The sequence below is a fragment of the Erithacus rubecula genome (genome assembly GCF_903797595.1).
Source record: "Erithacus rubecula genome assembly, chromosome: 1".
NCBI classification, from domain to species: Eukaryota; Metazoa; Chordata; class Aves; order Passeriformes; family Muscicapidae; genus Erithacus; species Erithacus rubecula.
The window spans coordinates 2,404,298-2,426,466 of NC_136658.1; the positions used below are offsets into that span (position 1 = coordinate 2,404,298).

At 39.2% G+C, this 22,169-nt stretch overlaps 1 protein-coding gene across 2 annotated transcripts in view; it reads left to right on the forward strand.

Moving 5' to 3' along the window:
- EPHA3 (EPH receptor A3) overlaps positions 1 to 22,169 on the forward strand; it is a 168,185-nt gene that overhangs the window by 128,697 nt on the left and 17,319 nt on the right. For both annotated transcript variants that reach the window (XM_079321373.1, XM_079321374.1), the window contains exons 8-14: positions 69 to 171; positions 616 to 683; positions 4,290 to 4,415; positions 8,882 to 9,067; positions 12,625 to 12,686; positions 14,890 to 15,099; positions 21,658 to 21,807. In XM_079321373.1, coding sequence (XP_079177499.1) covers positions 69 to 171; positions 616 to 683; positions 4,290 to 4,415; positions 8,882 to 9,067; positions 12,625 to 12,686; positions 14,890 to 15,099; positions 21,658 to 21,807 — 905 coding nt within the window. The remainder of the gene's footprint in view (positions 1 to 68; positions 172 to 615; positions 684 to 4,289; positions 4,416 to 8,881; positions 9,068 to 12,624; positions 12,687 to 14,889; positions 15,100 to 21,657; positions 21,808 to 22,169) is intronic.

Genomic DNA, 22,169 nt, shown 5'->3' on the forward strand with positions numbered 1-22,169 from the left:
TGTGAGGTTATTTATATATTTATATTATATTTATATGTTATTTACATGTTTTTGTGCTGGCTTTGCAGCCTTCTCCATCTCCAGTGAGAACAGCCAGGTGGTGATGATTGCCATTTCAGCAGCAGTGGCCATCATTCTCCTCACAGTGGTGGTGTATGTCCTGATTGGGAGGTGAGTCTGGGGTGTGGTTTGCACATTTTCCCCTGTTGCCACATCCCAGAGGGTCCCTGATGACCATGGTGTGTCATGGTGTGGCTGGTTTTCAACCTTTGTCTGCTGCCCAGGAGCTCCCAACTCTGCCTCACAGCCAGTAATGAGCCCACTAATGTGTGCAGCCCAAATCGTGCAGCAGTTGTTAAAAAATGCTATAAACACATTCTCAGGCAATTGTAAAATTAAACTGTAGGGGTCAAAAATCAACAAATCCTCTCATTAGCCAATTTCCTCAAATTCCCTGAGAACATCACATGCCTCTATAGGGCACAGAGAATGTAAATATCATTAAACTTTCAAACAGGCTTTTAATTGTGCAGGGAAAGCATTCTATTCTGCTTCCACCTGCAGTTAACACATAAAATTCTCTGTATTAATTTTTTTTTTCTCTTTTGCTTGTAGATTCTGTGGATACAAGAAGTCTAAACATGGCACTGATGAGAAAAGACTGCATTTTGGGAATGGCCACTGTAAGTTGCTGAAGCTTTTTAATGCTTCCAGATCTGTTCAATTCATTCCCTAGGTAACTGATATTTTTCAATTAAAAAAAAAAAGGAGCCATACCTCACTTAAACCAAAATGATATTAGGAAGAGAATTATCCCTCTCTTGTGGGTAAGGAGATTTTCCCCAAACAATTATTCTTTGTTTGAGCTTCTTTCATCTGTGTTCAGGTTATTAATGATCTAAACATCTCTGTCTATGTTCAAAGAATACATGTGGTGGAATTTTGATATTGATTATGCTGTGCATCACTGAAATCCAGACTGCAACTGCAAATTCCTTGATATAAAGTCTGAGAAATTTATTTTTCTTTCCCAAAACAAAATATAAATTGATTAAGCCTGCCTTGATGAACACTAAAGCTGCTGTGAAAATTGTTTGCTTGACAAAATTCACCTACAAATAATAGTCATCATCTGATCCTGGATGCTCTTTGCAATGTGCATAACTTTGTAACACTTTTCCACTTTTCCTGAAGATTGGCTCACAGGCAAAGCTCCATCCATATACCATTTGAAAAAGGAAAAAAATAGTTTTGGAGCAGGGCAAACTGAGGGGAAAAGAAGGTGATAGCCTAATTTCTGATCAGGAATGGGAAGATTACTTAGTTGGTTTCTTTTTTAATCACTTGACTTTGGATTTTTATATCCTTACAGGCAAAGATAATGCTCCTCCTAGACACCAAGACCAGAAAATCCTTTTTTTTTTTTTTTTTTCCCACATAATTATTGATGTCTAATGAGGCTTTGTTTAATAAGAATCTATAGTTCATCTTTGAAACTGTTTTAGCTCCAGATGATTGTCCTGCTACACCATGTAAAGCATGGTTGAACAATGATTTCCAGCAATATACAATATATTTCTGTTGTTTAGCATGTTGTAGCATTAATATATGTGCATTTTTTTTGCACACAACATTGGCCCTCTACTATTTGCAAGAAAAGAGCTGCTGGTACCATAATCAGGTGCCCCTCCCCAAATATAAGTGAATTAACATTTTAATGAGGGATTTACCTGCAGTAGCTGGAAATTAGAACTGCTTCCCAGTCCTTGTGACAATAACTGTTCTCTGACTGTTCAAATTATCATTCTTTTAAGTTTCCTGCCCCTCCTTATCTCCAGAGAGCCAAAATTATGAATTTCCACAATTTCTGTCCCTTTCCCAGCACTGTCAGGAGATACACAAGAGCTGCAGCCCAACAACTGCTAACCAACCATTCCCCAAAAAAATCTCTACAGTTACATGTGGCCCATAGAATTAATGCTTCATCATCCAAATTTAATGAGGTTATAAAATAAAAGCAGCCAGTAAAATAAGTGTCACAGACAAATAACAGGTCAGAATTTGCTCTCCTTACTCCCACACAATGGAAAGTTGCAATCACTATTCTTAAACATGTCAGTGCTGTTAAATTCCTGTGGATTAAATTGCTTTTAATTTGGCTTTAGATATTTATGTACTGTTTTCTGAGTAGTGCCATGCTGATTCACTGTGCAGTAAGATCAGAGCCAATCATGAGCCTGGTATGTCTGCTAGGAGTTCTTGAAAATTATTTATCATAGATTTTGCAGATATTTATCAGTTAGAATTTGTAAGTATGTACGTGTGTGGCTGTTGAAACTTTTAATTTGCCAAATTACAATCTTTCCCAAAGAACAAGAAAATTGCCACTATGAACTAAAAAAGGACAAAGTAACTTCCATGGCTGTCATAAACTTTCAGCATCTTAAATACAGCAGCTGGTTTATTTCAGTCAGTTTACTCTGAATTACTTTTAAAAAGGCTCCAGCCATGAACTATTCCCTGCAGCCTTATTACAAATCCTATAATATTACTTCAAAGGAACAAAAATGTTTCACCTCCTCAGATCCTCTCCCTTTGCCTTCTCTGGCTGGGCCTTTTTATTTTTTTTTTGCTACCTTTAGGGCAATTTGTGCTGTTAAAATGAAAATGTAAATTATTATGTTTGCACAGAATGAGCTGTAAAGTAGTGCAGCTTAACACATGTGCACGTGTTTATTATCTGTATTTCATGACAGAACCCAGTTGCTACACAGGCTGCCCTTAATTATTGGTGTGAAGGGATTATTCTCCTTGCAGCCACCATCACCTGATCTTGGGAACCTCTGGGGTCAGCATTAAAAACCCCAAGCCAAAAACCCCACGGTGCAGAAGCTTTTAATTGTTGTTTTTATTGGGGATGTGAGGGGGCCTGTAATGTACATTCAGCATGGACGGGAAGGAGCATTTACAAGATTTTTAACCAACAGCAATATACAGCCAATTACTTTTTGTTTTACTTGCAGGTAATTCTGTAATCATCAGGCTCTTGAAGGAAACACAGTCAGCTTTTAATGTCTTGCAGCCCTTGTGCTGAGAGCATGGCTCTTACTTTGCATTGTTTTCAAGGCAATTAGCTTGGGAACTCAGTTTTATCATTTTTTTTGTCAATTCTGAGGCCAATAAATCCCCATAAAATTGATTTTTTTTCTCTTTTTTACATACACTTTGCATCATTTGATAAAACAATTTTATGCTCTCATGGTCCAAAGGTAATTTTTTTCCCATCTATGCAACTGCAGCGAAAAAAAAAAAAAAGGTTTAACTATTTTAGCAGTGACAAAATTGCTGCAGTATAATAATGCTAAGCTGGAAAGGATATTCCTGAGTGGGTTAAAGCAATGTTTGTTGAAGGAGTTAATATCTTTTACAAGACCAGCTGGTACAGTTAGGGAAAGCTGGAATACATGTCTGGGAATGCAGGGTTTGTGTCTGAAGCAGAAAGTTTTGAGCTGGCTATTTCACTTTTTGTTAATAAAATGTATTCCTGTTGTAAAGTGAGTGTACAAGAGAGGCAGGCACAGAAGGTGCTGGGTGCAGACACAAGCAAGGCTTTGAGCTGGGGGAGGGGAATAAGGCTGTGCTTTGCTCTCAGCACTTTTTTGGGGCAGAGGTTGGGAATGATCTCTTCCAGCAATCCCTAGCCAGGAAACTCTGGAGGGGACCAAAATAATAACATGGATGTATGGGGGACAAAGCTCCAGAGCCAGCTTTTAATCAGAATAATTATCTGCCATCCTTGTATCTTTTGACAGAGGGATTGAGGCAGGGGTGCATTTTTTCATGTATAACTTTATTAGTATCTATCTTGTTGATGGAGTTAAAAAAAAACAAACTAGAGTTAATCTGATTTCTTAATATATTCCTAAAAACTTTTCAGGTTCACTGTAGCAACACATTTTGTTCCTTGCCCCTTTGCTGTTGCTTTGGAAGGGTCAATATAAGGCAGCATCCAAATGCAGCAGCCTGGGAGGGGTGAGTGGTATTTTAATATTGGAAAAGCAGTTAAATGCTGCAAGTGCAGATATTTGAAATGGCTGTCACACTTATCTGCAGTACATTAGTGTCTGGTTTCACTCTGTGCAAAGATTCTGAAGACCCACAAAAGCCAGGTTGGTTTGAAGAATTCCTTTTCCTTCTATTGATTTGGTTTCTGGTTGTCTCATGGGCTTTCTTTAGAAGCATTACTCAAGTCTAAGTAACATTTTCTCTTTGAATTTGTTTTTACACAGTAAAGCTCCCAGGTCTGAGAACTTATGTAGATCCACACACATATGAGGATCCCAACCAAGCTGTGCATGAATTTGCCAAGGAACTGGATGCTTCCAATATATCCATTGATAAAGTAGTTGGAGCAGGTAATGACCACCAGATGTATTGAACTAAAATAGCTTTTACTGTGTATATACTGTTTTATATCTTTAGATTCATTGCTCTGACTGGAAAGAAAATGTTCTAGAAAGTCTTCAAATTTGCAGGTCATATTTACAGCTGATTTCAGTGCAAAGTTAAGGGCACACAGTTTTATATTTCTTTTTTTTTTTTTTTTTTTCTTCAAAGAAAGGAGACAGCAAGACAGCTTTTCAAAGGACACCAAGCCCATATTTGAGTCCACCACTGTTGGAAGGGAAAAGTTCAGCCTCACTTCTATGTTCCTCTTTAAAATCTGTCACCACAGCACAGAAAGTGTTATCAACTGTGAAGATGTTTTCTCTTTTCTTTCTTTTTCCCCATAAAAGGACTCTTGACTATTATGCCTTGGGTGAAACCACAAACTCATTTCATAGCAGTCACCACACATCCATCAGGCTGCAGTGACCTTTGACTGTTGGATTGATTTTGGTCACTGCTTTGGATTTGAATTATTGATTTAAGAGGAAAGGGTTGTCTGTCCAATAGCTGATTGTCTGAGCCATAAAGATGCCACAGATTGTTGGATTTACAGGAAACAAGCTGGTGAAATGATCAGATTTTGTAACAGAGGAGCCAGATTACAGAAATTCTCATTACACTGAGTATTGCAATGGAGCTTGTAGCTCCTGATAGAATGTGTGCCTCCTCCTTGAAGTGGCAGATTGTCTCATTGAGACAGAAGATCATGGACTGTTACCTTTCCTCCTATATTAAAGCACCTATGAGGAGCACTATTGGTTTTTAATCCACTGAAAAATACCTGTTCCTTTATTATTGATTTTTTTGGCTTTTTCTAAGCATACAGTTTGAATTAAAACCATGAGATGTGAGAGGGACAGACTCTGAGTGCACAGCAAAAGTTTTTCAGCTGGAAAAAGTTTAGAACCCAGGGTACTGCACTTAGTGCATCTCCTGAATCACCCAACAAAAAAAAAGGAACAGTTTACATCCTGTCCTACTCAACTGTTCTTAGTTTGAAGTTATTTTATGGAAAGGTGGAATCCATGTTCCTTGCTGGTTTTAATTTTGCCCCACAAGAGTGCACTGTTCTCCATCATCTTCAGTCAAGACAACAAAGCTCTGCTTGCTGCACACAGCAGGGAATTTGTGTGGGCATGGAGAAGGAGGATTATTCTAAATTTAAGTCCAGGAGCAGTGTGTTTCCTTGTAAAGCTTTCAGGAGCCTCACAAATGCAAGCTCTCTAAATTTGGGCTGTATGCAGTATGTGAATCTAGAAAAGGAGTTCCTAAGGATCACACCATTTGCATTTTGGTTGTTCTGACCTATTTCTAGTCAAGACACAGCAGAGTAAGAAGTAAACCAAAATTTGTCAAATGTGGCCTCTGAAAACAGAGGAAAAATTTTGAGAGGCTCCAAAATAGGGCTATGCCCTAAAGGAGACAGGTGTTTCAAATGTCTCTTTGCTCCAGTGCAGTGAGAATCACAAATTATTCTGGGCTGGAAGGGACCCCCAAGGATTGTGGAGTCCAACTCCTGGACCTTGGCATTATCAGCACCCTGCTCAGCCCCACTGAGCTAAGTGGCAGAGGATTCCTGCAAACTTTTACATTAAAACATGCACTCAAGCTCTAATAACACCTTTTTTTGGGCACCATAACTCAATTAATGTAGTCTGGAGTACATAAATCATTATGGTTAACATTTCCTCTTAGCACTGGCTTGAGATGCCAGCAGGAAGAGGCAGGAAGGGAAGAACAGATGAAAATCAGGCCACAGGGTGCTGGGAGCTTCCAAGATGAGTTTGTGGCATCACTTTACACTGCCACCACCCTGAGCACATGGTGGCTTTTACCCTGAGTGCCTCTGAGGCAGCTCCTTCAGGAACACTTCTCCCCAAAACCAGAGAGGCATTTCCTGCCTCTTACTGAGTCAATGACTTGTTTGAGTGGATGGCTTGGTCTCCTCCTGCCCTTGTCCTTTGCAAGGCAAGTGTGAATGAAATTACAAGAAAGGGATTTGAGAAGAAGGGACTCATTTAGCTGCCCTGAGTGTGATGTAAGCAGGGAGACCTTCAAGTCAGGGAAGCAATCTCAGCATTCTCAAGTGCTCCCAGCAGTTTTTCACAGCTCTGGCCAGAAGTCTCTGAGAAGAGAGAGAGGGCTTTCAGAGCTTATACAGCTTTGAAAACATACACAAATGCAATAAGGAAATATTCTTATCCAAAAGAACCTCAAGAAAAACACAAGGGATTTTAGTGGGAGGCTAAGCATAAGAAAATTGAGGTCAGAAGCCACTTTTTCAGATTTTTCTTTGCAGCAATTTTTTCTTTTAAAATAACTCACTTATTTTTATGGATTCAGTTCAACAAACCACTTCAGAAGTTTAAATCCAACTGGGCAGTAGGAGAATACTACAGAAAGTACTTATTTGATTTGGGGTAGATTTACCATGTGCTTTGCTGAACAAGAAAGCAATATTTGCTTTTCTTCCAAAGTTGAAATATACTTGTAGCTCAACATTTGTTGATCAAATTATTCACAGAATTCTGGGGCCACCTGTCTGTGAACTCACTGTGAAGGTTTGCAGTGTCCCAGTGAAGGCTAGAACATTGCTGATGTTCCCAAGGTTTATGAAATATTGAGCTTTGGTGCCTCTCCAAATTTGAGTTAGTTTTCTGATTTAAAATGCAGCAAAGTGAATGGACTAGCTGATTTCACAGAATCTTCATTTACTGTTCCCCTGGGTCTAAATGCACAGCAAACACCAGCCTCTGATGTACTAACTAGCCTATTTAGAAAGAAATTAGGATATCCTCCTGGAGAGAGATCTTAGTGCCATGAGCAACCCTCCTAAATAATCCCTGTCAGCTTTCCACATGTGAATAGGCACACCAGTCTGCAGGGCAGGTTCTACTGTCTTTATGTGTGTGGTGTCATTAAAAACAAATGCTTCTTTGTGTGAAGAGCCATCATCCTCATATCTTACTGCCAGTGCCAGGTTTTCCACTCAAACACAAGCCCTTGTTCCTCCTCAACAGTCTGGTGATTCCCAGTCCATTTCTTACTGATCATATAGTAATAATTGGAAAAAATTGTAGTAGCTGAATGGATCATTATGGGTGTTGACCAGATAAATGTTTTTAGCATCCACACTGCCCTGGATATAAAAAATCATAGGCTAATGTAGTTGGGCTGCCTGGGGAGCTCCTTCCAATTAAATAATTTTCCAAGAAAGTAAACCTGCTTTATTTCCATAGACAGCAGCAAACTCCATTGCTAGAAAGAGCCCATCTTTTATTCTCTTGCAGCATCTGCTGGCCTTGAGGTACTTTTGGGATCTGATTAATCACTGAGGTTCTGGATTGTTCAGCCATGGCTAAATGGGGCTGTGTTGATGGACATTACCCATAACCTTTTCCTTCCCAGAAGTTAAACAAATATCAGATACACAATTCCAGCTTTAAAATGAAGGATTGATTGCTGGGCTGCTGCCTGAAATCATAGCTGAAGTCTCCATGGACAGTAACTGTAAAATAGTTCTAAGAGCTTAGCTTGTTATAGCTTTTTGGATCATTAAAACATCAAGAAAATGGAGTTGGAAGCTGGGCACTACAAGATTTATTTCAAGCCTTTTTTTCCCCCTTCCTTCTGTTTTCAAGATGTGCTTTGGTCTTCCTATTTTGTGGTGCTCTGACAGTATTGAGCTGGGGTTGGTGTTTGAACTCTTGGTAAAGTATAATGGTCATTTGGGCTTGCAGAAGTTGAATGCTTTTAATTAAGTCTCAACTCCCATTAGTTCCTAGTAGTGGCTTTTAAAATGTGTTTTCTGAGCTGCTGCCTGTCTTGGCAGCCTGAAATACAAACAGTGTTAGAATCAAAGGGTGTAATGTCAGTGCTTTTTAGCAATATGTTTGTCCATAAAGATATATCTTCCTTTTAGTGGTTATTACCTTGATAGCAAAGTTCTATGCCTAGAGGATGAAGCAGCTGGTGCTAAGATATGGTAACACTCATTTCTATGTTGTTGACTCAAATCTAGCCTGGGTTAGCAACAGAGAAAGTTCATTGCCCTACCACACATTTATTCAGGCTTTTTTTGATTAACTTGGCTGTCTAAAAAAAAATAGTCAGAAAAGAAAGCTGAAAAGGGACTTTGAAATCAGTTGCTTCTCAAATAACAATACATTGAAACTTCTTTATGTGATTTGTGTAACATTTTACTAACTGAAAAAAATTTTCAAGTGAGGTGTCTTCTTCCAACAGTTTTCTACATGTTTAATAATCCCTCTTTTGAATGCAGAGATGGTTTACCTTGTGCTCTGCTCTTGCATATTGCAAAAGGATAAACAAGTATACATCACATTCCAGGGGATTTTTTGATTCTTCCTTGTTGAATCCCTACAAAATAACCACATTTCAGCTTTTGTCACTTTTCCACTCCCTTTTTTAGGAGAATTTGGAGAAGTGTGCAGTGGGCGCCTGAAGCTGCCTTCCAAAAAGGAAATTTCAGTGGCCATCAAAACCCTGAAGGTTGGCTACACAGAGAAGCAGAGGAGGGACTTCCTGGGAGAAGCCAGCATCATGGGCCAGTTTGACCACCCCAACATCATCAGACTGGAGGGAGTTGTCACTAAAAGTAAGGAATGGCAGGGACATCTGTGCATGGGAAGTGTCATGGAGCTGCCTTCCAGCCTAATCCATTCTCTGATCTGCTGATCAGCCAAAGGAGGGCAAGAGTGAATTATAAATTAAGCATCCGTTTTTGCTCTGCAAAAAGCTCAATAATACATTGGAAGCTTTAATAAACTCCAGAGTGACAAGTGGCTCTAAAAGGGCCAAGAGCACTGGGTGATGATCTGGTAAGGATTGTGGAGTCTAATGTGCTGAGACTTGTCATTAGCACTCATTAATGAACAGCCTACCTGGGACAACAGTGGGTTCTAGTGAATTATTAAATAAGGCCAAACTTTTTTCCTAGAGTGGAAATAATCCATGGGATATTCAATATGTACCAGCACAAGGCATTTGAAAACTCCAGAATTCAAACATCTTGGTTAAAATCTCAAAGAAGAATTTTTGAGGATTTAATCTGTCAGTAGTAAAGTTAGTTTTATCTCTGTCCTTATATGTATATTTACTTAAATGCCTTCTCTAAATCTGCCCTAGGGTGCTTTTGTTATGGGATTGGTTGGAGCTTTTTTATTTTGATGGGTTTTTTTGAGTTTTGTTTGTTTGTTTTTGTTAAATCATATTCTTGGTCTTTGCTTATAATAACAAATCACGTTCTCTTTTTGGGACAAAAAAATTTAACTGAAACCTCCATGTAAGATTTTTCAGAGGAGAGGAAAAATTGGTAGGATATTTCCTTGTTCCCTGCTGTCAAAGCAGCTCTTTGCCATAAGCTTGGAATTTGCTGAGGATGTTTCTAGTTTAACTGGATAGAAACATACCAAATACTTTGGGTTTAAGTAGATGGTTTTATTAGTTTTAAGGAAATTTTGGGTTTTAATTGTGTGATTCAAAGTTTCACAGAGATGGGTATGAAAAGCTTTCACAGTATACTGCTGAAAAGTATAAGAAATTAAAACCCCACCAGAATATGTCAAAAAGTCACTAGTGAAAGGTATGTAAAACACTGTATGTTATGAAGAGCCATAATTATAATAATAACAATGCCTTCTCTGTGTGTGATTCATGAAAGTCTATTTTGCTGATTTCAATAACAAAGAATTATTGTTTATCTTAGGTCTCACAGTCCTATTAGGAAAGGTCTGCTTGCATAAATTGAGCTTTATCTCCTGCTTTGTAGTGACACACGTTTTGTACAGTCAGAATAAGATTTGAAGTCACAAAATCACTTGAAACACCAGCATCAGTCTGCACACAGCTGAGCTAAAATCTATTTATTACATTTTCTATTCCTGGAGAGCACTGAGACAATAATTTAATTTTTGTACACGCAGGAATTTGTGTGTTGTTCTTGAAAGTGCATTACTGATTCTCTCTGTATTCTGTGTAAGTGACTTTTAGTGAGTTTGCCACTCAGGTGTGTTCATTCACAGCACTGCTGTCTGCTTTGGGGGGCTGGGGAGGAGATCAGGGGTGCCAGCTGCCCACACACTGATGTGGGAGAGGGCAAACTCTGAATATTCCCAGCTGAAGCCAATGGAACCTCAGGGGCACAGCTCCAGAACAGGAGCTCAGAAATCTGATCTGGAGCTATTTGTCTCCATTTCACTGGGCAAAAGTATATGGCACAAAGTGAATATAGTAATAAATATAATTATTTGTTCTATTAAACATTCTGCAGGGTGATAGAAGGACAAGAATCTTGTGAGTTTGGACTTTTTTTGTTTGGATTTTTTTTTTTTTAACAAATCAATCACCACATCAAGCTCCCAGCCTCACCTCCAGTGCAGAATTGTTCCTCTGCTCCTCATGGATTTCTGTCCTGCATTTCCCAGCTGCTGCCCTGCACTCTTGGGCACACTACAGGCAGCAGTCTCAATAACCACACACATGTTCTGCTTAGTTTACTAATAATTTACAGCAATTTGTAGCCTGCTATTATAATAAACCAGGGCAACGCTGTTGACACAACTTGTTATCATTTATAAATGGCTGTGCTTTGATAAATGGGTGCAGAGGGTTCTTTTAAAACTTCAGAGCATGTGCTCCTTATTATGGGCACATTTCCAACTGAATGAGAGGGAAACCCTGCACTGAAGGCTTTTGGTGTGTGGGTGAGCAAGGCAGGAAGATGCTCCTGCAATAATTTGGGAGATGTATTTCTTGCTCTAGTTTAAGTTCTTCTGATAAGTCTCCTAAAATGGCCTGAGTTTTACAGAAACCAGGCACCTGCCTCCTGGCTTCAAAGTGCAGGGCAAAGTAAATTGATTAATCTTAGAAAGTTTTGGATAGCCCTGTGCTTGAAAGGTCCAGCAGCATCTTCTGTGTGTTAGCAGAAATCCCTTTGAATTCATGTTAGACACAGAGTGCAAGATAAATACTTTTTCTTTAACTTCACTTTTATGGCTGGCAAAACTAAGTATAAATAGCTTTTTTGTTTGAGCTTCTACAGTGTTAGATCTCATATCTGTATCATCTCTTACATCATTCAAAATTAACATTTTGCATACAATATTTCCTATTGGTGAATGGATGACAGTCAATTACTTGTTAGTGTGACTCCCACAGTGTAACACATCATTTATATTTCAGAAAGAAGATATTTGAAGCTTTAATTCATAATGTCCTTCTTGTATTAAACTCATTCTATGAAATTACTGTTTCTCTTCTAAGATTTCTATTTGGTAGAAGATGTATTTTTTGAAAAGCAAGCAAACAAAAAGTTGTTGTTAGCATTTACTTGGCTTTTTTAATGGCTTTCTTGCTCTTAGTTAAATTGAGTACCTTTTTCAAGCCTCATGCTGTTCAATTTTAAAAGCTAAAATTTCACCATGCCCACTATACAATATGCAGACATTTCTCCCTCTTTTATGGTCAGATGCCTTCCACTATTTTATGTGCAATAATAATTCATCTCCTTAAATAACTTCATTCTCTTACCCACCTTTCTCTCTACCACAAAGAGAAAACAAGCAAAGCTTTAGTAAATATTATGAAATAATAAAGTCCATAGCATAGTAAAATATTAGCAGGGCAATGACCTTGGTCTGAAAACTTCCCCATCATCACATTAATTTTTGCATTAGTTTCTCTCCAGCATGTCAGAGCATATAAAATCTTGGTTGTGTCACAAAATGCCCTGGGGTGAAAGGAATGGGTTCAAAAACTGGTCTGAATATGGCTGGGTGAGTTTGGGAAATATTAAAAGCTTTCCAAGGGCTGTTTCTTTAGAAGTTTGCCATTGTCCTGTGGGTGCAGCATGTTCAGGTCCCAGCTGTGTCCAGGTTTGTGCTGTCAGGGATCCCCCCATGGAGGGAAGGAGTGCCTGGAAGGAGGGAATGCCCATCTTACAGCTCTGCTTCTCTTTCCAGAGAAAGGTTTATTCAGCACTTTCCTTCCCACCTTTATCTGCACCCAGCCTCAGTTTGCTTTTGCCTCCTTTCTAAATGCAAAAATTATCCTTGGAGTTAGGAAGGTTTGGGCACATTCCTGAAGTGCTTGGATTTGCTGATTGTGTTCCAATGTGTTCCTTTGAAAAGCCTGACCCCTGTGCTCTATTTTCAGGTAAACCAGTTATGATTGTGACTGAATACATGGAGAATGGTTCCTTGGACAGCTTCCTACGAGTAAGTGCAACAGGAAACTGAATGGGGCAGAAGTGGCTTCTGTTCTGGACTTGTTGTGGGTTTACTGCCACTCTTTTTTTTTTTTTTTTTTTTATTCCTTTCTTTTCATTTGGGTTTGAGCATCATGATGTGCTCAGAAAGCCACGTAAGGATCTGCTGGTCCATTTGAAGTAAGCATTATTCCAAAAGTTGGACAATTTTTGTATGTTAAATCTATCAAAAAGGAGCAAAATGAAACAGCATTCTGGCACACAAAAATGAGGACTGTTTTTCTGGAGGCTCAATTATGACTGCAATGCAGTTATGCTTTTTGGTTGGCAGCCTCTACGTCTAAGCAAGAGATTTTCAAAATGAATGGATTTGTGGAAATTGTATCTGTAATGAAAAGTTGAGAGAATAGCCCCATACCTGAGGATGTTAGAAATGTTTAGCTAGCCAAGTTTACTGGCCTGTTTTTTTTTTTTTTTTTTCCAACCTTAGACATACTAATGCTGTAGCTGATTTATCTTTGTTTTCTGTCAAAGTTGGTAGTGAGCCTAAAAAAATTCGAATGCTCCCCGTGTCACCAAGATTTACTTGTGGCAAAACAAGGAGTGTAGGAGAAATGAAATCCCATCTGAGGGGGAAACACTGGTTTAATTTTAATTTGTTAGGGCAAACTCAGCTTTGGCTGGGAGACTGCTTTGGTTCTGCCACGGTTGAATGACATTATCCCCCAAATTCATAACATTGAACTAGACATTTAACCCCAAAAGGGGATAGATTGTCAACCTGAGTTTCACTATGTACTATATATGTTATGGTGTCCACTGGAGCATGTAAAATGCATATAAATAATGTGTCAGTATAGCTGAATGAAATATCTCTGTACTGAACTATATATATTTTGTTTAGGCTTGAAATCCTTGAAGAGAGCCCTGAGGAAAGGAGAATAATTTCTGACTGCACAGAACAGTTGTTCAGCTTGTTCTTTCATTTTAGTGTGATTTTTTTTTTTACTACTCTTGTATGGAAACATAGATAAGAACCTTGTGACTCATTAATATCACAGGCCACTCAGGCCATATAACCTTTTTTATGAATGCCTTTTGGAACTACTTAGTTTGCTTTCCCCATTGCCATTGAAAGGCTCTCTGAACATCTGATTATGTTCATGGTTAGAAACCTTCTGGTTTTTTAGCTAAATCTTTTCCAGAGTCTATATAAAATTCTCTTGTGTTGGCTCTGATAAAAAAGGGACAGACAACTGCTAAGAAACTTTTAAAATAGTTGATTTCTCCATGAAGGGGAATTCTGAGAGATTCTTTAAGTGTCCACTATGTCATATATTTGTCCAATGTTTACAGTGCTAATATCACCCCCAAGAACAGTAATCAAAAATGAAAAAGGGATGCAATCAGTCTGGCAGGCTGATTCATGTCAGATCACCTCACATGGCAGAGCCAACTCCCCTGTATTTAATAAAATTCCAGAAGCAGCAGCACGAGGAGTTGGAGAGCTGCCCATGAGGATACATTTACAGCACTGGGGAATTCATCTGAGAGCTGCACTACAACAAATGCTGTGCTATTGTCTATATATCCATATATCAATATCAAAAGTAGATGTTAGCAAACAGGATTAGTAAGAGTTGGGAGATTTAAAATTATGCCCAGAAGAAGGTGATTAGAAATATATCTAGCTAATGGTTTCTAGGCTAAGTCATAATGTGTTTCAGCAATATTTTGTGTTCCTGAAGTTGAGGAAAATTTTAAGAAATTAGTTAAAAAGTAGTGGAATTTGAAAGCCACAGACTCAGATCAGCATTTGCTTTTGTTAAATGAATTTCTTGTGTAATAGAAAACTTTCATTAGGCCATTGGGGAAGGCTTGGATTTTCACTAGAAAATCCTGTGGCCTTCCAAGGAAGTTGGACATCTGTTGCTCTAATGTTCTGACACTCCAATCTCAGGAGCACACACACAACTTGGATTTATGTGCTGCTTTCACACCTGTCCCATCTAGGAAATTAAAACTCTGATGACATATCTGAATTGCAAATCTGTCCCCTTCCCCCAGCTGGCTGGGAGATCCACACGTGGCATTTAAATCCCAGCGCCTGACTCACCAGCTCCTCATTTGAGCAGCTGCCAGGGCACCTACCAAACAATCTGTGCCAGGAGGAGCATGAGCAATCCCTGAGGTGGTATTTTAATGTTTTGCAGAAGCATGATGCCCAGTTCACAGTGATCCAGCTGGTGGGGATGCTGAGGGGCATTGCCTCTGGCATGAAGTACCTGTCGGACATGGGCTACGTGCACCGGGACCTGGCCGCCCGCAACATCCTCATCAACAGCAACCTGGTCTGCAAAGTCTCTGATTTTGGGCTCTCTCGTGTGCTGGAGGATGACCCAGAGGCTGCTTACACCACGAGGGTGAGTTCCTGTGTGCCTTTGCCCTTTGGAAATTCTTGCTGGTTGTGGCAAAGGCTGGGATTTGATGGGAATCTGAAATCCGAGGGTGTGGCAGAAGGCAGTCAGTTCTGTGTGCCCAGAGATGCTCAATAAACCTGAAGCTCATCACAGTTATTTTTAAGTTCATGTCTCTGAGATAATAGAAAATGTATTTGGATTGTGTTGGTAGACTACTTTCTTTAGCCTATGCAAAATTCTTGGCTCAGTTTCTTCCTTCTGGATCTGTGAAGGAGTGAATATTACAATTAAGGACTGAGTTCTTTTGGCACACAGTAATTTAATCCTTCATGTGTGCTTTGAGCAGTTTTAGTTGTACTGCTGATTTAGCTCCTACACAGTAAAAAAAAAAAAGAAATCCCACCCATCAAACTTTTGTGTCTTTTCTAGTATTGATAGGACATATGTCTGGCTGGAACATGCTGCTGTCACTGTTCTTCAAGGGTGTATCATTCATACCTGCTCCTGTACCTCTAACTGAGTCAAAACTTGAGTAAAACATAAAAAATGCACATCTGATTATCACCCTGAAAAACACTTTGTGGAAGTCTTTAGCTTTATGTATATATGGATATCTGGTTGCTCATTTTCATGCTATTTAAAGTGGATTTTTTTTAACTTTACAAGAAGTGACATTAACATCCAGTATCTTAGTCAAGTCTAATTTGCATTGCTCACACAAATTACCTCATCTTCACTGTACAAACCAGATTATAATGTATCAGCATAACCTTCATATGGGTTTTCTAAGGTTTCCTTCATTCCTGAACACTGACAGGAGCAATCAATAATAATTTTAGTAGTTTACATGCTGCCTTCTTCATGATTGAAATAAAATAACATGTGAGAAATGAGTAAAGAAATGACAGTTTTCTTACACATTATGTACACATCCATTAATAGATATGTATTTATCAATCATACCTTCATAACTTACCAGGCATAAAGACTCTATTCTTTACTTGACCTTCCAGTGTTTTCTTTGCCCTCTGATAAACTTTGTCATGGAGTTAGAAATATGCAATATATACCACTTTGGAAAACTGTCTGCAGAGATCTGTCATGGTTAATATAAAGAGACATTAGCAGGAGAAAGCAGTTTTAATTCTCAGTAGAGTCACAGCATTAATAAATAAATATTCCTGGAAGGCAAGAGTTCCTCAGTAGAACATGGTCTGTGCTCCAGCCAGAGGTGTGTTGCTGTGTCAGATACTTGTTTGCTCTCTTAAAATCAGCCTGAAAATGAAGCATTGGGTGAAGCAGTGAGGTGTCTGTGGGTGCACAGGGTGCACAGGGTGTCAGTGTTTTCAGCCAGTGAATTTCCTCTTCCTCTCCTCCTGCCACCCATTTTCTGAGTCTACCTGCCTATGTGCAATTAGGTAGTGAAACCAGATGGAAAGAAACTCTTCTGCAAAGTGCAATCATCTGTGTTCAGTAAACTCTATCTGGCATTTATAGTGTGTGCAAACTGCTGCAGGAAGATGCTCAGATAATTAAAACCTTCAAATGCAACTTAGGACAAATCTATTTTTTTTTTTTTTTCAAATAATTATTGTTGCTGTGCATATTGAATATATGTTGCCTGTGCCACATGTTGGCTCTGAGAGAAGAACAAGGTTATTTGATATTCATCTTTTTTGCTCACATTTCCTTTGAAGTGAGTCTTATGTAGATGTCAAGGGAGTGTTTCCAGGTGGGATGTTTGATCCCCAGCTGAGAAAAATGGGGACCACAGATGTGAAACAGAGCTTCACTCCACTGGCAGAGAGATGAACAGTTCATGTTTGTGCTGCTTGGGTATTTCATAAAACACAGGACCATTTCCTAGGCTTAGCACATTTTGCAACCACTAACTATAGGACAAAGCCAAGACAAAAATAGTTTAAAAATAATGGCATCATCTCAAACTATTTCATGCCTAATAATGACATTGTCCCAAACTATTTAATGTCTTTAAAAGTAAAGCTTGATAAGAGGATATTTAAAAAAAATTCTAAATCATAACTCAAATTTCAAACATTACAGTGTATTATATTGATGTCCTGCTGTCCTCCATCTCTTCCTACTGCCAGCTGTCCATTTAGTATCAGTGGCACTAGGGAAATTTATAGGGATAGCTGCCAAGATGGATGTTTTATCTATCTAGGCTCCTCATCTACCCCTATTTTCCACCTGTAAATGTCAAAGCCTGAGAATAATTCCACTGCTTTAATTCACAATTGTAAGTCAGGATTGATGTACCCCCAAGAAGCCCAGGCAGGCTTTCAGTGCTCACCACTGAAATTTTATGTTGTGCTGTTCTCAGAAGCTGTGTCTGAAGCTTTGCATAAAGCCAATGAACATGTGTTCTTTAACACATCAATAATTTATATTTCCTTTATATATCAATGCATAATCTGTGATATTCATGCTGTTTGTACCAGAAGCCTGAAGGACAATGCAAAGATCACAAGTGCACCTGTGAAATACAGGGAACCAGGGGTTGTAAGGAACTTTCCTACCTGACAGGGTCACTTTTTTACCTCTTGAATTATTGTCACTGCCTTGATACCACAAAAGGCCTTTGGCAGCCTGGGGTCTGCCTGCTTACAGAAGCAGAAGCCAGCATGTGAATCAGGCTGACTGACTGTTTGGATTTTGTAATTTTTTTCGCAGTCTTTGTGCCTGTGGGGATGTGCTGTAATTATCTACATTCTCCATATCTGTTCCCTTTTAATTGAAACACTGAGATTGTATTAAAATTGTCATTGTCAAATGGATCTGGTTTATCCTTATTATTTCTCAGATGTCTGTATGACAAGTGGGTGGACTAATGACACAGTATGAAGTGGAAGTGAATTTAAGCAATCACAGTTGTAGAGGGACTGTAATTATGTCTCTCAGGGGCAATATTTGGGTAATCAGTAGATGAACTTTGACTATTTAAGCACATAGATACATCACCAGTATTCATGGAATTTTAATGTAAATGTAGCCCATGCTGGACAGAAATCAGCTGGATTTTCTCTATATATGCAAAATCACAGTGATACAGTCTGAATGTATTGAAGGGTATGGTAAAAATGGAAACTAAACCCCATAAATTCTCTTGCCCCAAAGCACAGAGGAGAGGAGCAGTGTTCTGTCATCACTGGCTACTCAAGGAGGGGATGATTTCAATATAAAACATTCATTAGTGAGGGACTGACAAGCAGCATCAGGTAATTTCAGGTGTGAAAGAAAGTAAAATAGGCTCATCTCACTCACAGGAATCTGTCTTGTTCTGTACCATTAAGATATCTCCTGAGCTCAGTCCTAAGTCCTGGAATAATGAATGAATGTCAGGCTTTTATTTTCAGCTGTTCCTGCAAAGTCCTTCTGGTGATTCAGCTAGAATCCATTTTTCTTGATTCTCTTCTCCCCAGGCCTGTGGCTTAGGTGCCTGTGGCTGTCACCCTGTAACAGATTATAAATCAGAATATTGGAATGGGTTCTGAAGTCCTGGGAGCAGCTGCCTTGTGCTGGAGTGCCAGACATGCTAGAAATAAATTGAGAACTTCATTGACTTCAGATGAATAATGTTGGAGAGCCAGATACTGCAGGAAGAGCAGATCCATCCACAGAAGATAAAACTTTTGGTTACTGCTGGCTCATTGATTTCCAACCCTGAGAGAGGTTCTCTGACCTAGACTGCCTGGGATTTTGAGCTGCAATAACAAACTCCTACAATTTTTAACACCAAGCTGTCTTTCTACTCAAGTTTGGTGAACCTGGCTTTATGATGAGCATGGCCTTAAAGGGAGACCATGACAAAAAATTTATAAAAACTTTATTTCTCTTCAGAAAATAATCAGTAAATATATTGCTGATCTTGTTCTCAAACTATTCCAAAAAAAGAATCAGCAAAATCCCTTTTTAAAAATAATTATGACATTTTTATGGCAAACTGGGGAAGAGCAAAATTAGACTTTTGGACTCTGTCCAGTGGCAGTTGATTTCTTTTTTAAACTACATTTTAATTAATATTTTTGTCTTATTTATGGTAATGCTATGTGTATCTGCAGGTTTGTGTAGGATTACAGCTGAGACTTAACAAAGAAAATTTGAAAGCCACTGCCTCACACTCATTGTAATAAGAATCTGGGGTTGATGCACCTTCCTTTTTCAGTAAAACAAAGCCAGAAATTGTTTTGTTGAGCTTCTAATCTTTCTGCAACAAGCACTCCCAAAATGTGAGGAGACCAATTAATGGGTTTCTTTTGTTTTTTTTTTTTTTTTGGTAAATCTGTTTCTCTGATTGCATAAATGACTTTTTACATAAGATTATAAAGACCTTCTATGCAATATGAAATTCCTGCCCTTATCTAGTGGGAGATGTCTGACTCTCTTCGTAGTGGTGAGTTCTTTGTTGATGTAAATTTAGGATATGGCTTTCCCCCAGGATTTATGTTCTTCATTGAAAAGCAGGGCTCACTTCTAGCATAGAAAACAGAGAGATTGATTTCTTTATCAGCCTCACATCTACAACTGTAAGTGGATTTGTTGTGAAAACACGAGGCTGCAGGAGAGCTTTCCTTGTTTCTTGGCTGGGGCTGGGACTCACTGAGGGCCCCTGGACACTTGTAAAAGGAGCTTATTAATTGAGTATGAGAAAAACAAAGTCATTTTTATGTTCTTGGTACTGTTCTGGAGCAGCACTGGGAATTGTGAATAGAGTTATAATGCATGGAAAATACAATGTACTTTTTGTGACTAAAGAGCATCATCTAATGGATTAAATTTCAGGGAGAGAGAGAAAAATCAAGCTCTTTATCTGTCCTCAGTGATAAAACAGTGGTTTCAAACACTCCAGTTCATTTTCTGTGTCCTGTCTGCTGGTCTGCAAGTGATGTGGAAATTTGGTGTTTACCTGATTTTAAGGGTTGTGTGTGAAATGAAGGTTTGTCTTTTGGTGGGGAACTCTGCTAAAGAAAATGTGATCCATGAAAACCATCTGCCAAGATAATCCCCTCCCTGACCTTTGCCAAACCTCTAAGACTTATCTAGTGACATTTTGGCGGCCTAAATTGCAGTCTGAGGCAGGACTGCCTGTGTTTTTTATTCTTAATTTAATTTTGCAATATTAGCAATGAAAATGATGATTCTTCAGTGTAGTTAGACTGTGTTTAGATTTCCAATTAACACTAATGCCTGCATTTCTATTGTTCACCAAGCTAGTGAGGCTAAAGCTGGTGATTGTATGGCTACCCTCAGTGCAGGTACAGTTTATGGGAGTGTAGGCAAAGCAGTAAAATATTTAAATCTTTTTTTTTTCTTGCTGGTTACTCAGTGGAAGTTAGAGCACTCTCCCCACAGAGGTGGCTGTGAGGAGAGGTGTGTGACTGGAGTATAATGGGGGTGTCAGCAGCACTGCAAAGAGCTGGTCTGGTGTGAAATCTTCAGAATGTATTCTGTACATGTTGTGCATAACTGGGAATGACTTTAAACTCTCACAGTTTTCTGTACTAAAACACATTCACTCCAGAATTGCCTTCAGGAGAAAGTTTTATACTGCTATATTTTAAAACTTTATTTTCTCATGTGTGACTCTCAAAAAAACTCTGCCAAAGCTGGCAACACCAGGAATTGTCTCTTTCCTCTAACTCTCACATTTTAGGAACTCAGCCTGAGGTTCCTTGTGTGCAATTTATTAACTTGACCTGCAGCACCAAGTGGTGGCCATGACCAGGGAGAGATGTTCCCCTCCCTACCATGTTAATTGTACTGGCAACTTCAATTCCCTCCAAGTCTGGCATTTAATGATGGCTTGCTTCTCTTATGACTGGAAAAAATGTCTAAGGCCACTCTCCCAGCTGACATTTTTGGACTCCTCTCTCTGCACAGATGACCCCATCTGAATCTGACTTTCAGCTGGAGGCTTGGCTTTAGTGAAATGAAGCAACATCAAGGCTCCTTATTTTCCTTGAATGTCCAGAAAACCTGGTGAATCCATGCAGGTTTCACAACAAGGGAATTGACTCCAATGCCTTAAAGTCAGCCACATCCAGTCCTTGTGCTGTGCAAAAGGACCTGGGTTATCAGCAAGGACCTTGCACTGGGTTTTTCACCTTTAATGCTGTGTGACTCTCATGGCAGATTCCAAACATTTCATAACTGAAAATCAACCAGATTTGATGTACCATTTACTCTTACCTGTGCAAATTATGCTACAGACACACACATATATATAAAAATATATATTATATATATGTGTGTGTGTGTGTGTGTCTATAAAGTATGTATGCTGTACTGTGCTATATATCCATGCTGTAAATAGATAAATCTATGGCAAATCCATTAGATATCAGTAGATTTTGCACTGAAATGCATTTCACTCTCTCTTTTACTCTTATGACAAATAGCAGCAGCATTTTCCAGCTTACACTGGGTTATTTTACACCAATACCACGATAACTGAGCACCTCAGGGATGAAATAATCAACCCCACAGAATCCTATTCGTGTCAGGCCAGTGAGATGGGCTGTGTGGTTTTGTTTTGCCCAGGGTGGGAAGATCCCCATCCGCTGGACCAGCCCAGAGGCCATCGCCTACCGCAAGTTCACCTCGGCCAGCGACGCCTGGAGCTACGGGATTGTCCTCTGGGAGGTGATGTCCTATGGGGAGAGACCCTACTGGGAGATGTCCAACCAGGATGTGAGTAAACTGCTGGCTGAGCTGTGTCCTAGCTCTGAAAGGAGGCCAAGAAAAGGTGGCCCTGTGTTTTTTTTGATGGTGACACTGAATAAGGTGCCGGATTTTCCACGTCGTGTAAAAGTTCATTAGAAATCCAAAAAGCCACCATCTTTACAGCAGAGTGATTTGGACCTCTGAAGGAGCAGAGTAGAGAATTTTATCCCCTTGGTGGTTTTCTGTAAGATGATGCAAATAATTCCACTGCAATGAGGTCATTGCCTTTTACATTCCTTAGCTCGTTGTTAGAAAACCCTCCCAAATGTCTGCTGATCCCCTTTGGTTCCACTTGTATAATATTCTATAGAAGTTTTTCTGTAAATGTC